Genomic DNA, 18,156 nt, shown 5'->3' with positions numbered 1-18,156 from the left:
AAGATCTTTATTTTTATATTTTCTTTAAAAAAAAAAAGCAAGAGTTATATATTTTTGTGACTTAGCCTTTAAATCAGTAACATTTTACAAAACATATGAAACTTCACCATATTTTTGAGACTCAATTTCTTTGTCTCTTTTTCTCATTTTGAGATTAACTACCATAGTTTATGTTTTTAAATTACCTTATGGGGAAATGGTATATTAAGGATATAAAACTCAAAAGTTCACTGAGGAATGACTAAGCCTAGTATTATTATATTGGGATTCTTGGTCAAAAATACATTTCTCAGATATTTACAATGTAATTGATAATAAAATAGTATTCACTAAGAGGAAGTTTCCTCTGTAGTAATATTTGCTGGAAAATGTACCAATGATGCTTTTACCTTTAATATAATTTGATTTTGTTTGAATTCTGTTTTCACTTGAAAAAGTAAGCCCTATGTAAGCACATACATGCTGAGCACATTGATGGACATGGGTGACTTACAGTGTTTGCACAGAGAGCGGTTAAAGTCTGTGTTAGATGTTGACTAGTGTAATACCCAAGGCCTCATACAGTACGTGTTGTTGACACATGAGATATTTTAATTATTAATGAGTAAGTGACTTTCATGAGTCACTCATGAAAGGGGGGGTTCGGAAGATAGAAAGAAGTTCTCTGAGTAACCTTCAGGGTGCTAATTAGAATGAACTTTTTAGAATACTGCAGTAATCCAAGTGTTAGATAAGGCAGGTGGAAACTCGTGATGGATCCTGTGTTATATTCTGAAGTATTTTAATTTGATTTGTTGCGTGAATGAGACCAATACAAGGTAAAAGGAAGAAAGCATTACAGTTAATATATTTTAAAATAGATTTTATTTTTTAGAGCAATTTTAGGTTCACAGCAAAATTGAGCAGAAAGTACAGAAATTTCCTATATCCCCCCCACCCCAACATAGGTACAGCCTCCCTCACTATCAAAATTCTGCACCAGATGGTACATTTGCTACAATGAATGAACCTACTCTGACGCATGATAATCACCCAAAGTCCATAGTTTACCTTAGAGTTCACTCTTTTTTTTTTGCGGTACGCGGGCCTCTCACTGTCGTGGCCTCTCCTGCTGCGGAGCACAGGCTCCGGACGCGCAGGCTCAGCGGCCATGGCTCACAGGCCCAGCCGCTCCGCGGCATGTGGGATCTTCCTGGACCGGGGCACGAACCCGTGTCCCCTGCATCGGCAGGCGGACTCTCAACCGCTGTGCCACCAGGGAAGCCCTAGGGTTCACTCTTGATGTTGTAACTTCTGTGGGTTTAGGCAAATGTATGACACAGAATAGTTTTACCGCCCTAAAAATCCTGTGTTCCACCTATTCATCCTTCCCTCTCCTGCAACCCCTGGCAACCGGTGATCCTTTTAGTGGCTCCATGGTTTTGCCTTTTTCAGAATGTCATATAGTGGGACTCATACATTATGTAGTCTTTTCAGACTGGTTTCTTTCACTTAGTCATATGCACTTAAGTTTCCTCCATGTCTTTCCATGGCTTAATAGCTCATTTCTTTTAGTGCTGAATAATATTCTATTGTCTGGATGTAGCACAGTTTATTTCTCCATTCCCCTGCTGAAGGACATCTTAGTTGCTTCCAGGTCTTGGCAATTATGGATAAAGTGGCTATAACTAAGCAAATAATTTTTTAAGGAAAGCTTCTGATCACTACTTGCGCTAAGATAGTTTTGGGCCATGATGTTGACGATGATGCTTGCATATTTTCAAGTAATTTACATAATAACGTAAGAATTTTTTTCTGCAGCTAACTTTACACTGTATACTTTCCAGAGCCTACTAAGTTCAGTATTGTTAATGCTGTTCCATTTTGCATTCTTAGTGATAGTATATTCAGGTGTCCATTTGCTTTTTTTTGACTTGGTATTTTCTCATGTTAGAACTGTGCTTCTCAACTGGGGGCTATTTCCCTACCCCACCCCCAGGGTACACTGAGAAACTTTGGTTACACCACTGGCATCTATTGGGTAGAGGCCAGGGATGCTGTTAAACATACCGCAACGCATAGGGCATTCCCCATAAGAAAGGATTTTCTGTCTGAAAATTTCCATAGTTTTGAATTTGGGAAGTCTTGATTTTGAAATTTGGTTCACGTCCAGTCCCTCACTCATCCGTGCATTTGGCTGTTTTGTTGACATTGGCAAGTCATCCCAATTGTACTTTTTTTTTTTTCTCCTTCAGGTGTGATACCCTGAAGAGCCTAAAGATAAATAGCAGAGATGTTTTCACATCAAATGTACTCACGAGAGCTTTACTGATTCCAATGGAGCAGTAGTTCCTCACACTGGACACCCACTAGAATCTCCTGTAGAAATACTGTAAATACAGATATAGTTGGCAAGGGCAAGGCCTGAGCATCTCTTTCTCAGATTTGCCAGATGATCCTAACGTGTGGCCACAGTTGGAAAGCGCTATCAGAGGCTGTGCACCCTCAGTGCATGTCCATCCAGTGAGGCTGCTTGATGACAGTATCTCTAAGCCTGGAGCTATTTCTGCCTTTGATGAAATCTAAAGCTGTTTCCTTGTTTTTTTTACACCATTTCCTTTTGCTGTTCAAGTGGGGACATGATTGAATCGATACTCTTTAAATCCATTCACAATGAGGAAATGTCATTGAAAACGTATTATTGTGAGATGAGGGGGCTCTGAGTTAAGATTTAGCTAAGTATTTTTATATCCTGTGTCTCGAAACATTAATGAGAAAGGGACCTTATAGACAGTAACCTGAGTGGAACCCAACAGTATATGTTTGGTATATGTTTGCATAGGTCCATTTTGTTCACTAAAGTTTGGGTCTGCCTCATGCCTGAATTTGTTCATTATATCATAACATTCCATTTGGTATGTGGCTTATTTTTTCAGTGTTTACATAGTTCATAGACTCAGAGACTTGGGAGTCAGGGTCAGCTGGCTCCTTTTCATCAGGGCGGCTAAATTCTAAGATGTTATTTTTACCCGGATTGGTGCACATCTGCTAAAGTTGCCCAGAAAGTCTGTAGCTCAACCAAGTCTGATCTTCTTAGACATAAAGCCTAAGTTCATAGGAGTTCAGATGAAAAACGAATTACGTTTTACAAGTCATTCTCCGGTTAAATACACTGTAATCTCAATAGCTACATACGCAAGGATTAATCATCTATTTTAGCCTTCTTTCAAAGGTTATGAAAACCTTGTCTCCCGCAGTTCTATATTTCAACCTCCCGTCTAAATTTCTAACAATGATTAGAATATCCAGGTTGAGATCAAAGCAATAATTACATGTTTCTTTTAAAATTTTAAGCCACTAAGAAGTAATTCACAGCAATTTTGTTGAATTTAATACTAACCATCAACAAATGTATTTTGAGTAAAAACAAAAACAAAACAAGAAATAGGATAACAAGAAGATGCTATTGTGAAAGTCATTTGCATGTTCTGATGAAATGGTACTCAAATAATGATGTGATAATGAGATTGCTGGATACTAATTATGAATCTGGCACTCAGTCCCTATCATTTAATGGTGGTTTTTTTTACCATCAAAGATCAACAAGTTAACTAATCTAAACCAAACCAAGGAAATTTTACTGAGATTTTTTTTTCTGAGATTTTTTTTTTCTTTGTGAATTAGGAGGAAATGGTCAGCATTTTAATATGTGAGTGATATATTAAACAATGGCTGAAATAAGAAAAGCCACTGAGTCTACTTTATATGTCAAACTTCCACAAGACCCATCCCTCCCTCCTTTCTTATAAACAGGGCCACAGCTGTTGAATTTAGAAAGTAAAATTCCTTGCTGTTCAAGGCGATAAACACCAAATGCAACGTAAATAGGTTAGTCTGTCCATACCTCACCTTTAGAAATGAAAAATAATTTTTTGCTGAATCAAACAACTTCCTCTCTTGGGATTTCTTCCTAAGTAAGATTTACCGTGGACCATGTTTACTGTTAAGTGATTTCATATCTGAGCCCTGTGAGAGAGGTCTGCTAATTTCCAGTTTGTGAATGAGGAGGTGACTCTGAGCCTTAAGTGAGATGTCAGTGATCCAGTCCTCTGATGTCAAGTCCAGGGTTATTTTATTTCTTCCAGTTTTTATTTGTTTGTTTTCACTAAACTCCCCAAATAGATATTGCAGAGTTAAATTTCAGAAAGTGTTTCATCTGAATAGATGTTAATAAAGGAAAAAATAAGATTTTCAAAATCAGAAGAATTTTTCAAATGCTCAGAGATTGTTCTAATAAGAGTAGCTTATTGAAGATACAGAAAACAGACTGATGGTGGCCAGAGGTGGTGGTCAAAATGGGTGAAGGGGGTCAAAAGGTACAAACTTCCAGTGACGAAATAAGTAAGTCCTGGGGATGTCATGTACAGCATGGTGGTTATAGTTAATAATGCAGTATTATATATTTGAAAGTTGCTAAAAGGAGATCTTAAAAATTCTCATCACACACACACAAAAATTCATAACTATGTCTGGTGATAGATGTTAACTAGACTTATTGAGGTGATCATTTCACAATATATACAAATGTCAAATCATTATGTCATACACCTGAAACTAATATAATATTATGTATCAATTATACCTCATTTTTTTAAAAAGTAGCTTATTTATTTATTTAATGCTCAGACAGCAGAATGCATATCTGTCACATTTCTAGTGCAAAGCTAGAAATAATTTATGATAATCATGAGATATTTTATTACATACAAGAGAATTTTTACCTAGAATCACACTTGATCAATTTAAATAACTCATCAGTCTTAGTAATTATCAGACTCTAAGCGAAACATAAAATAGGAAGATAGACTTATATTTTTAGCATCTTTAATTTGGATACTTTAGTGACCGTGAACTGCTGCCCCCTGAAATGTAACTGCTTGGTACTCCAATTCAAAAGTAAAGTCTGTTGTGTCTTAGAACAAAAGTTATGCACTAGTCGTCATGAAAAACATTTTCTCACAGCAAAGATTTACTCTGTTACGTTCACCTTTACTACTGTGCCGTAACATTCTGGCAAATAAGAGTCAGAACCGTGGTTTAAGAGTCATTCCTTTCACTGCCTTGTCAAGTAGCAGCAGCAACATGTTTCAGAGGGCTCCACGCCACTTTGAGTCTAAACCTATTGAATTCTAAGTCCCATCCTGCAGTGAATAGCACCTTCAAAAGAAGCTTTTGAAAAATCCCCTGGGACAGAAAGAAAAACAAGATAGAGAGGACGAAGCCAAAAGCACACTGATTACTCTCCTGTGGGTTCCGAGTTACTAGTTCCCTCCAGAGAACTGGGTCTGGAGCGGCCATATCATGTTCATTGTTCCTGAGACTGTAAATTAGCCTGGAGAGCTACAATTGTGAATAATGAAAATGTTAATAAACGGGGCTTTTTCCACTCCAAGGCGTTCCATTAACAAGATTTCTTCAGTTTTGGGGTGGTTTCCAAACTTTCTAGAGTCTTTCTCCTTGAGTGGGAGCCCTCTTTGAATAACTTTCCCAGACTGAAGGAGCTCTCATTCTTTTTATTTTCTCCAAACGTGAAACGAAACCTAATTTCCTTATTCCGTAGAGTCCTATCATTCAGGCAAATATATATATTTGATGATAGTAGTAGTCATCACAGTAATACTATCTAGAATAAAAACTAGCTAATACTTTGTCTGGGCTTCTTATGTGCCAGATTCGATGCTGAATGCTTTCCCATATCATCTCATTCCAGCCTCTCTACAGTCATGCAGTGATTGTAATAATTGTAGATCAATTTAGGAGGTATTCTCTTGCAGAGGCAGACACGGAGACATAAAGAGCAGCCTAGACTCATTCCAGGTCAGAAGTCTGTGCCTTTAATCAATGTGCTCTAAGGCCCCTGTTATTGCTAAATAAATGTGACATTTAGGCTGGGGACGCTGTACGTGAGTGGCATATCAATGTTTGGTCGGTCAGTCAGTCAATCAGAGGTAAAATTAATATGCATGAAAGAAGACTTAGATTTAAAGTTTACAGAAGTCATTAAAAAGGAGTAGAAATACACACTAATATTATATACTAAAATGACTTGTGAATCGTCATATTTAGAATGTTAAATGTAAACACAATTAAGTAGCTTAAATATTTATGATATAAAATCGTGCCCATTTCGTTGTAACATAAAGTTATTGACAAGGTTTTAACTCACTGTGCAGAATCCCCTCTAAATTTACCAGTTAATGTTTTCTAAAGTTTAAAAAATGTGTGGTGAGATTTCTAAGATAAATACATGAATGAAACAGGCATTAAGATGCAGCTGGATGATCTCTTCCTTTGCACATCAGAAGCTCGGTTTTCTGGCAGGTTTCTTCCCGTGACCCATGATATTCACCATCTCTCAGCTTCCCAGGTTGCAGTGCCTACCTGGGTTGTAATAATTCAAACCTTTGATAGTGAGCTCTGTAAAGCTAAGCATAAAATTCTTATTTTCCAGTAGATTATGTGTTTTCTGTCTCGACTTCTCTGTTGCAGTTTATTATGCTGACATACCTTTTCATGCTGGCCTGGCTGGGAGTCACGGCTTTCACCTCGCTGCCAGTTTACCTGTACTTTAACCTGTGGACCATCTGCCGAAACACCACCTTAGTGGAGGGAGCGAATCTCTGCCTGGACCTTCGTCAGTTTGGTAGGTGAATCTCTGGCTGTAAAACAGCACCTCATATGGTTTCTCCCAAATAACTGCCTCTAAAATAGTGTAAATCACTGTGGAACCATCATTGCCTCTTCTACCAAAGAGATAGCTGTATCAGAGTCTTCACTTTAAGTCATTCTTTTAAAACTGAAACAAGTAGGAATTTCAGAGTGATTGGAAGTTGATTTCACAACGCGAACCGGCAAACGTGTGTATGTGAACAGGATGTCAGGTTGTGTTGCCCGGTGTTGGCAAGTTATAATTTTGATTTTCCTGTCGTGATTCCTGTGAACTTTTCCTACTCAATGTGATGTTTGCATAGTGTTTTCATTCTCTCATGATAAACTGTACAATCTGTGACATCTGCTATGAAGATCCTCTAAGAAATATGTACTTTACTGTCTTCTGAAATAGGGCAACAAAACAAAACAAAACACCTTAGCATTTCATAATAACAAAATCAAAAAATGTTAAATAAATCAGTAGTCCTCTTTGGTTATTTTTATTTAGGGCTAAAACCCCACCTAATAATAATACTTTCTTATGTATATAGGGGCTTACACTGTGTAGATCCTATTCTGAATGGTTTGTATATGTTGACATGTTTTAATTCTTACAATAATTAAGTATGGCAGACACTGTTATCCTCTTTATAAATGACAAAATTGAGGAACCAGGAGATTAAATTACCTGCCCAAGGCGATACAGCTAGTAAGTGACAGAGCCAGGATTCACCCCCAGCTAGCTTCAGTCTGTTCTTAGCTAGAAGGTAACTGCCTCTCCTGTCAAAACAAGTACTGAACTATGAATGTGTGGTCTAATCTCACCTAACCTATTTAGAATTCTATCCCATCATTTGTAAAAACATGGGGGCTACAGAATTTATAAAAGATATGCAAATTCACAGGCTCAAAGGGACTTTTTTTTCACAGCGCAGCTATTAAAATCTCAAGAACGTTCTAAATGTGTTTCTCTAATGGGGGTTTCCTCATACTTCAGGCAAGCGGGAAACATTTCAGTAGATGGTATGTGCGAGCCTGTGGCTCTAAGGTTATACTGTAGACAGATTGTAGGGTACAGATAGAACTAGTCTATCACCAGCTAGCCATGTGTTCCAAAACTGTGGCCTGCCCACCCTCTTGTCAGAAGGAGTCCCCAACCCCCATTGTCTGGCCCAAATGAAAAGCAGGATGATCTGCTCTGTGCATGAGGTTCTTGGCAAGAAGGTGATGCAGGGAATGTGGACAGCTCTTTCACTGAGGAGGTTTTAACTTCGGAATCATGTCCCACGTAAACACAGGAAAAGGAAATGTCGGCACCAGCTGCTGGATGCAGGTCACTGGAAAATAGCTGCTTAGAAAACCACGGCCCAGACTTCAGTAACCACCACCCCACATACTACAATGTCTTCCTTTAATTCTGCTGATCTGAAAAATTAAGATTGGAAAAAATGTGACTAGTGTCACATAGAGGGTTGCCAGGTAGATTACAGGACTCCCAGTTACGTTTGAGTTTGAAAGAAACAAGCAGTATTTTTTTTAGTCCAGTATGTCTCAAATATTGTACGGGACATAATTCTAGTAAGTGTAAAGCATGACTATGATTAAAGCTGCTCTTTGAATCTTAGCACTGTTTACAACATAGCTACCAGGATTTATGCAAGTTTAGCTTTTCTTTGTGACATGGAAGGGAAGGCACTTTTCAGATGTCATGCAACCTTTTACATCAGCTTAAAAGGCTTTCCGTTTGCCCTTAACACAGAACCTACTACCTGGATAGCATTTATTTACCCTCCAGATAATAGGTCCTTAACAGGAATCCTGAATGTTCATATACAATCAAGTTATAAACAAGGGGCATCAGAATAGAAAAGAACGTTCACTCCCCAAAATGTGGATTATGATGGGTACAGACAGAGACAACAGAATGTCCTGATAGATTGTATGTGGGGTTGAGAGAAAAAGAAGATTGAAGAAAGAATTCATTTTTTGATTGAGCAACTGGAAAGATGGATTAGCTATGAGATGAGATGGGAAAGCCAACCAGAAGAGCTTACTCAGGAGTGGGGCAGGTGAGGGTGAATATCAAAAGTTCAGTTTTGACAATGTTAATTTTTAGATGCTTATTAGAAATCTCAACAGAGTTGTCAAGTAGGAAATTGGATATATGGGTGTCAATTTCAGGAGAGTAGTATGGGCCTGGCTATATGGATTTAGGAGTCTTGATAATGTTTGAAGTCTTTAAAAGCTCTGAGACAGGATGAGATCAACAAAGGAGACAGATGACTGAGGACTGAACACCGGGAAGCACCAACGAAAGGGGTCCTAGCGGAGAGGAGGAACCAGACAGAGATGCTGAGAGGGAGAAACCGATGAGAGCAGAAAGGCAAAAACAAGAGACTGTAGATTTTGGAACCCAAGTGAAGAGACCATGGAGGACGCAGAAGTCATCAACTGCCTCCAGTTCTGCTGACTGGCAGAAGTACAAGGAGAACAGAGAATTCGTCTTCCATTTCAACCATTTGGAGGGTATGGGTGACCTCTGTAAGAAAAATTTCCATGGAGGATTGGGGTGAATTTGACTAGAAAGGGTTTAAGTGGAAATGGAAAGAAAGAAATTGCAGACAGCAACACTTCCTGGAAGTTTTGCTGTGAATGTGAATAAAGAAATGGGTGAGGAAATGTATGCACAGCCAAGATATTCCACGTGAATTAATGAACTCTGTAATAGATCAACATGGAGAAAGATGGCCTTTCCTGGGAAGCTTTCTCACTAATGATGGTTCATTAGTCACATCTTCTGGAGGTTCTTTTTTACCCCCTCTTAGAGCTGTCTTGGCAAAAAGGAAAGGTCACAGAGAAGGATCTCTGCATTCGAGGTACTGCAAGTAGATTTTTTTTAACTGAAATAATTGCCCAAACTCTTGGCAAAGCAGGACGGTAGCAGCTCCACAGAGATGGACAGTTGATGGTGCGCCTCAAAGCTAAGAAGGTGTGTATATACGTACATATTAAAACTCAATAATATGTGCATGTATTATTATGCAGCAAGTGCTAAACACTTAGGTATTAGTTTGCCCAGAACTTGTGAATTTTTCTGCTCATGTATATATGTGTTTAACACTTCAGTAGTTCTCCAAACAAAATCAAAGACCCATTTTGGGATGAACTTGATCACTTCTCTAACATGAGGACTGTGGCAGCATATCACCTATGTGCTTGTTAAAAATGCAGTAGTCCTGGCAAACAGTCACAGATTCTGATTTAACAGTCCTGTGGTGGAGTCCAGAGATACATATCTGTGATAGCTCCCCAGAAGATTCTGATGCAGTCGGTCCATAAACCAACTGGAGCAAAAGGGTAAATAGTAGTGAAATCGCAGCTTTTTATTTCCCCTTACTAATAGCACTGTTTTCAGAATTAGCAGAGAAAAACTGCTCCTTTGGGCAATACACTTTTATAGACTAACAGAGGCTTTGTACCAGCAGAACACTTTTATTTATTTATTTATTTATTTGCGGTACGCGGGCCTCTCACCGTTGTGGCCTCTCCCGTTACGGAGCACAGGCTCCGGACGCGCAGGCTCAGCGGCCATGGCTCACGGGCGCAGCCGCTCCGCGGCACGTGGGATCCTCCTGGACCGGGGCACGAACCCGTGTCCCCTGCATCGGCAGGCGGACTCTCAACCGCTGTGCCACCAGGGAAGCCCTGATGCCTACACCATGACATTAATGGACCAAACCAATGAAGTAACTACAATTGAATATGAAGATTCTGGTGGCTAGATTCCATTGAATTCAGATTGAAAATGTTTTTAATTGCTTGAGGCCTAAATAGTCTTGATCTTTCATTCAGTTTTTTCATAATTATTGTCAAGCAATGAAGGCTTGTAACAGCTTTTGTTACAATATAACATAAAATGAAACTTGCTTAGATTTTTATCAGCTCAAGTTTCTTTTTCTCTCTCTGGGATCTTGAAGACATTTGTAATGTTAAACTGTAATTTTCTCCATGTTGCAGGGATTGTGACAATTGGAGAGGAAAAGAAAATTTGCACTGTCTCGGAGAATTTCCTGAGGATGTGTGAATCCACTGAGGTGAGTGTTTCTACAGCCTTTAATTTTGTCAGAATTTGAGCTTCATTTCGTTATTTGAGGAATATATAATTAAATCGACGTTGGGTTTCCCCCTTTTTCTTTCAGAGGCAAAAGGTCACATCCAGCGATGTTGTGCAGGGGGACTAGAAAATAAATATGAGATACTCTGCATATTTCGATAAAAATTATAATTTTTTTTCTAGAAACTGTCATTTTAATGAAAGTTGAAAAATCATAAAGTTATATTTTAAAGGATATAACATAGCCTTCTGTGGTTATACCGTTACTGGAAACCGTCATTGTTAATCATGAGTTCATCTTTAAAATGAAATTATATTAAAATGGTGCAGTTGCAAAGATTTAAATAACTTGCAGGAGAAAAGACACTGTAATAATGTTTTTGGTGAAGTGATTTGTCACGGGTGCACTTCTGTTAAAGGTGAACAGAGTTCTTATTCGTAAGGCAGCAGGCATCCTTATCTCTCTTCTGTTGTAACCCTGATGTTCATTCTGTTTCTCTGTGATTTCCTTTGCAGCTGAACATGACCTTCCACTTGTTCATCGTGGCCCTTGCCGGAGCTGGGGCTGCAGTCATCGCTATGGTAAGACCTCAAGCTCTGAGGTTTGGTGTTGCACTTTGTCTATAGAGACGATAATTTACCTCTAATGTCTGAAGTCTATACAAATCATATGTATTTTAATATAAGTAAAAAAAAAAAGGTGGAGAATGGGCAAATAAATAAGTGAAAAACAAGGCTTAACCTAAAGAAAGATTATCATTACAATAGAGTTAACATTCGGTAATCAGTTGAAGAATTCAGACACTCCATAATATTGGTAACACTAACCAAAATAAGTAGCATTTTAGATATGAGACTACTATTAACATAAAAAATCATTTCTTTAGCATATAAGTATGTATCAGTGGGATAGTCAAGTAATTTAATCAATTCCTTGACTTATATTATCCTTTTTTCCTCCTTAAATCAGAACATACAAAAGCCACACTGAGTCACTTAGGAAAAAAGGATTAATTTATTTCTCCCTACATAAACCTTGGTAGTCTCATGTCGTGTCTTCTGTATCTAACTTTCTTCAGAAATATTAAGAACAAGTCCTGAAAGTCAGGCTTTTACTGAGTTTTGAGGACCTGCAATGTGCCAGACACTGTCCCTTCTTTGTAACTCACCGTGAATTCCGGTTTGTTCAAGGGAATGCCAAATGGCAACAATGAACAAGTACTCTGCACATCAGTCAGAGCTTTTGCAGCCCAGATTCTCAGTCCTTGTGTCCTAGAATATAAGTAGCATAGAGCTCTAGAAGGTGCCCAGTAAACTCACCCATGGTATAGCCAGTTCAATACGCAAAAATGATGAGTTAATTCTTATTCATTTTCTTATTGGTATACATCTCTTTCCTGTATCATTGTGTCAAAATTGTTTTGTTAATTTCTTTCTGCTGTCCACTGACTGCCTTAACATACTACAGTAGTCACCATTTAGAATTGACCTTGCATTCTTTATGTCCATCCCTACTTTTCTAGAACCAGCCTACCTCCTGTTTTGACTAATCAAAACTTTAACGTTCTCCAAAAATAGAACTACCATATGACCCCGCAACTCTACTCCTGGGTATATATCCAGAAAAAAAACCAACACTAGTTCAAAAAGATACATACACCCCAGTGTTCACAGAAGAATTATTTACAATTGCCAAGACATGGAAAATACCTAAGGGTCCATCAACAGATGAGTGGTTAAAGAAGATGTGGTATATATATATATATATATATATATATATATATATATATACACACACACACATATACATACAATGGAATACTACTCAGCCATGAAAAAGAAGGAAATCTTGCCATTTGCAGCAACATGGATGGACCTGAAGGGCATTATGCTAAGTGAAATAAGTCAGTGAGAGAAAGACAACCACTGAATGACATCACTTATATATGGAATCTAAAAAGTACAACAAACTAGTGAATATAGCAAAAAAGAAACAGACTTACAGATATAGAAAACAAACCAGCAGTTACCAGTGGGGAGAGGGAAAGGAGGAGGAGAAACACAGGGGTAGGGGATTAAGAGGTACAAAAATTCCCTGGTGGTGCAGTGGTTGAGAGTCCGCCTGCCGATGCAGGGGACATGGGTTCATGCCCCGGTCCGGGAAGATCCCACATGCCGTGGAGCGGCTGGGCCCGTGAGCCATGGCCGCTGAGCCTGCACGTCCGGAGCCTGTGCTCCGCGACGGGAGAGGCCGCAACAGTGAGAAGCCTGCGTACCGCAAAAAAAAAAAAAATGCCTACCCTTTAAAACTCAGAGAAAGTATATATCTGACAACTTAGTTTCTTTTTCCTATTCGTCCATCAAAATTCACCATTTCAAAAACTACTTTTTCTCTCTCATAGACTACGAGGGAGGGAAAGAAAGAAAAACAAATAAGTGATCTCGTTGGTCAGTCTATTCAGGAAAAATCAGGAGCTTCCTTTTTGAACAGGGAACTATTCTAGCTATTATGAACGTATATAAATATTCATGATTCACATGACACAGTGCTTGCTTTCTTGTAGTTGGCAACATAAAATTCATTGTGCAAAATTCATTGTATGGAAAATTAACTTGTTAATTAAATCCACAGGTTTATTTTGGGGTTTCCATGAGCCCTCTTTCCGTTGCACTGTGGGCAATATATCATCTCATTAATTCAAGTTCACTGGACTCCACTGTATGTGAGACTGTTTCCCATAGTGGATTAGAAAACATAAATACATAAACATGAAATGTATAGTCTGGGTTTGAGTAAATGAGGACAAAAGGTCAGGAAACATCACATAAAGATGAAAAATATTGAATTAAGACCCTTGGGTACTTCGGAGTTGAAAGAGAAGAAAGATACTGAAAAAAGGGAGCTGAGAAGACAGTGTCATACTTGGAGGATTGAGGAAGGAATATATTGTATTTATATTTGTGTTACAACAGAAATCTTCATTCCATTTTGTTAATGAACATATTCTATATAAGTATATAATTAGAATATTTCTTTCCTGATAGCAAGATGTAATGAAGACACAGAACAGACTTCCAGTATAAATTATCTTTGTCTTTGATTAGGTCCACTACCTTATGGTTCTGTCTGCCAACTGGGCTTATGTGAAAGATGCCTGCCGGATGCAGAAGTATGAGGACATCAAGTCGAAGGAGGAACAGGAACTTCATGATATCCACTCTACTCGCTCCAAAGAGCGGCTCAACGCATACACATAAACAGCGCCTTCCCTTCCTTTCCACCATTCAAATGCATTGGTGATTATCTAAGGGCCATCCAACCATCCAACCTTTTGAAAAAGAAAATGAAAGTGCTTCTCATCAATGATATGGAGGGTGACTTATGAATCACCTGAATACAGTTCTTTGTTGTTTAGCACTTAATTTCCTAATTTGTTAAGTTGGTGTAATCAGAGCTCTCCTACAAGCTCCTATCCAGCCTCTTTTTTTCTTTTTAAAATTTCTCAAACTCATTTAATAATTCTGTAAGATCAAAGAGACTAACATTGTCAAATGCAGAGATTTCTTTGATTTTTAACCACCTCCATGTGTTATACATTATACCTTTTGCATTATTTCTTATGTTTTGAAAAGAAAAATAGCTTTTTATACTTTTTAGTTTTGATTTTGGTAACTAGTTTAACTACAGGTAACCTTCAAAGGGACCATTGTACATTATGAACAATAGACAGAGATGATATCATGATGACCCGAAACATGAAAATCTTGTCTGAAGACCAGTGGCCACGTTGCTATAGGCCCTGGTTAATGTTTTCATCAATCTAAGGTGCAATTTCTAAATTTGTAAGAGTAGGTTTAAAAAAAAAAAAGTGCTTCTTATCTTTGTTAACATTGTATTTTTTCTTGATGTACTTAAAAGGCATTACTCTCTGATTACTCATGTCTCTGTTGTGAGCATGTAGAAACAATGATGCTTATGCATGGCTACTTACCTTTTTAAGGTTATGACACCAGGCTTACCTTTTAAAGTTTAGTATAGAGACTATTTTAACGGAAATAACTACTATGGACTATTGGCAAATGATCTCTTTGTGATTTAAGCAGTGGCTGGATTGGAACTTTTAATATGTTAATGTGGGACATTAATTACCTTTATGAAGGTGGTGTATTAAAAATAAGCACACTAACCCCTCTGAAGTTGTTTTACCTACTTTAAAAAATTTTAATGGATTGCACCTCTGTAAACTATCCCTCAAATTGTGTATGATATATTTGAAAAGGTTTCCATTAATATAATAGCTTTGCTTGCAGCCTTCCAATCTATGTCGGTTTACCTGTAGTGTTTTTTAAAGTGTGGTCAGAGGCCACTATACAATGTATCCTTTTGAAGTGTAGTGATCTATTTGTGTTTTTATTTACAGTAAGTCATTTTAATCAAATGTTCATTCGTATTCATTTATAAGACGTACCTATATCAAAAGAATAAAAAAAAGCAATCAGTATTATTGGACCAAATTTGGTGTTTGTTTTAACCTCAACTCTTCTTTTGGTTATTTCTAATGCTACAAGAATGCTGTAAAGTGTCTTTTAAAATGATATAGCCTGACGAGACTTTTCTGTCAGTGTAAAAACTAGGTAGTATTGTGCACTGATTTGACCATTGTGAAATCTTTTCTCAGTGTAAGTGCATTTCTAATAAAATTTATTGAGTGAAACAATCTTTGTACAACGACTAGTCATGCATCATCCATAATTTTACAAGTTCTTGTAGTAGGAAGGGGGGTATTACTAGGCTATCTGTGGCATGATTATGCATTCTGTAGTATTATTTAATTAATTTGGGGTTTTGCTTCTTTTTTTTACACTTAGCTTATCTTACTGGTTCAACATTTTTCTGATACATGCAGTATTACAGATATTCAGCAAAAGTATTAATGGGCTTCTTTAAATTCTATATTGTAGTGTTTCGGTTCTGTGTCTTAATAGTTTGTGATGATTTTTAAAACTGTCTTTTAAACTTATGTAATGATGTTGATGTTCTTGGCGCCTTTTTTTTTTCTGGTATTAGAGTTTGTATTTTCACAAAGAGTGCTTTGTAGCAGGCATTACAATTAATCTGTTTTGTACATAAATGTGCCAACAGCTTGATGGTGGCGTTTTTGAAATGTAGAACAAAGTGCTTGCAAAATGTAATAAATACACTTGTGTACTTTGTGTACTTATTATTAGTTTCTGCAGTGTTTCTTTTTTGTTTTTTTCTTTCTTGTTTTGTTTATTCCTCTTTCTTATGTGTGTGCGTTCTTTCCAATGCAGTAGACGCTATTTCTTTCAGATGCTTATTGCCTCAGTTGAGCTGACCTGATACTTCAAAATGCAATGAAAATTCTGTGCATGAACCATACCATGGGGATTGCTGAGTGGGGAGAGGGTGCAATGGAGACTGTGGAGGTCATTTCATTTAGCAGATGATAACGATTCCCAGTTTGTGCTATTTCCTTGCCTAATGTTTATTGTTTTGTGTTTTCTTTAGTGCTTCGTAAACTAACAGAGAAACTAAAAAGACTAATGCAATTCAGAAAGAAAAATGATTCTTGGTTGGCTTCAAAATTTCAAGGTGAGAGCAATGGAATGAAAAAAAATTTTTTTCCAGAGTTTTTGTTTGTTTTGGATGTAATTCCTTCTGGCCAAATCAGAAGTAATGGCAATTTTAAAATAATAAAATAATTATCTAAAAAAACCTTAATTTTTATAAGGCCTAAGGAATGATATTAGCCTTCAATTATTTTTGTATTATTATAAATGACGACTTGGAAATTTCATAGACTTAGGTTGCTGATATCTACAATAATTATAAGTAGATCTGAGGAAAATGTCTTATGTTTTAAAAAGTCACTTGGAAGACAACACAAAAATTAGCCCTAGCCAAATCTTATGAAGTGATCATTCTTATTCCTTCCAGTGTTTATGAAATTCTTAGCATAGCAACAAGAGAATAAAGAACTATATGTTAAAGAATGTCAACATGAACAAAAGTTTCAGAATATGTGCTTTTCAAAAACTGATCATCATAAGATAATTATCATCTTTGACGACTTAGAAGTCCATTTCTCTTTGTAAAAATACACATTTATCTTTAAAGTGAGTAATTTCCTTTTGGGAACTCTTTGCTCCCTATAGCTTTATTGGGATATAATTGATGTATAATCCTTTTGAGAATTGTAAGGCTAGTGTTGAAGCTAAAGAAATTACTCATTTTGAGAATAAATGTGTCTTGGCCACAGCTGCAGCTTGGGGTTAGCCAGTTTGCTGCTTCTTAAAACGTAGGTATTAACAGATTCTGATTTAGTCACTCAAAGATCAAGTAAACTTGACTTTTTGTTTTATTTGTTTTATTTTTGCCTTTTAGACAAAACAGAAACAATCATTTTAAAGTATATTTCATTTAAGTTACCTGATAGCTGAGATATGCTGAACATGATAAAATTTGAATTAAACTCTCATAACTTGAAGAGACATTCTATTGTGTTTTCTGCAAGGTTTTTAGATGACAGATCATATGAATTCAGTGGAGGCAAGTCTGTATAAAATGCTGCTAGCTCAAATGTAAACATCTTTCGCCTAGCTTAAATAAGCCCGGGACCTTGAGTTTCTTCTCTCAAAAGTGAATTTTGCCTGTTTGATCATTTTAGGTTCTTTTGCTCTTTTCCTTAAAAATCCATCATGCTTGGAAACTGAAAAGAACTTAGAAAATGAAATAAGTTCTATTATTTAATTCATTAATAAGGGAATTAATGAAATAAATAAAATAATAAGTGAAATAATATTAAAGTGAAATAGAAATTTTCTTGACTGTTTCTAACCTGCGGAAACTCTTAAAAGTGGAAAAACCAAACAAAATAAAACAGATAAACAAACAATGCAGGAATGAGAAATAGGAAAGAGAAGAGATCCAAGTAATTCTGCTATTATTCTTTCAATAAGAAGGAGAAAGAAAAGAACATGTTATTGGAAGATATATATTGCATGGCGGGATCATTTTAAAAAGAAAGTCAAAAATAACAAAAATCAAAAATTAGACCAAGAAATAACAGCCTACAAAATGAAAAAAAAAAAACAACTGTAAAAAACTATTGAGACCACAGGTGTTATTTTCTTCAGCATTTTTTGCTCTCTATTCAAGGTACTTGAGCAAACACTCAACCCCCAGGTTGTGCAGAATACAACACTCTCAGCCCGTAAAAGTTGGGGACAAGACAGTAGGGGAGCTGATTCCATTTAGTTGCCCAGCATTGCTGCCGACCAGAAAATGGGAACATTTTTTGACTTTTAGAGTGGTGTTGCGATCTATTTGC

At 37.0% G+C, this 18,156-nt stretch overlaps 1 protein-coding gene across 1 annotated transcript in view; it reads left to right on the top strand.

Moving 5' to 3' along the window:
• The window catches only part of GPM6A (glycoprotein M6A), a 133,956-nt gene extending 117,923 nt beyond the window's left edge, over positions 1-16,033 (top strand). The window contains exons 4-7 of the mRNA XM_007448452.1: positions 6,529-6,682; positions 10,708-10,784; positions 11,321-11,386; positions 13,910-16,033. Coding sequence (XP_007448514.1) covers positions 6,529-6,682; positions 10,708-10,784; positions 11,321-11,386; positions 13,910-14,062 — 450 coding nt within the window. The 3' untranslated portion in view covers positions 14,063-16,033. The remainder of the gene's footprint in view (positions 1-6,528; positions 6,683-10,707; positions 10,785-11,320; positions 11,387-13,909) is intronic.
• The last annotated feature ends 2,123 nt before the right edge of the window (positions 16,034-18,156 follow it).

This window comes from Lipotes vexillifer, unplaced genomic scaffold (genome assembly GCF_000442215.2).
Source record: "Lipotes vexillifer unplaced genomic scaffold, Lipotes_vexillifer_v1.1 scaffold1091, whole genome shotgun sequence".
In the NCBI taxonomy this organism is placed as follows: Eukaryota; Metazoa; Chordata; class Mammalia; order Artiodactyla; family Lipotidae; genus Lipotes; species Lipotes vexillifer.
Note: the sequence above shows the minus strand (reverse complement) of the source record. Positions and strands in the feature narration are given on the sequence as shown.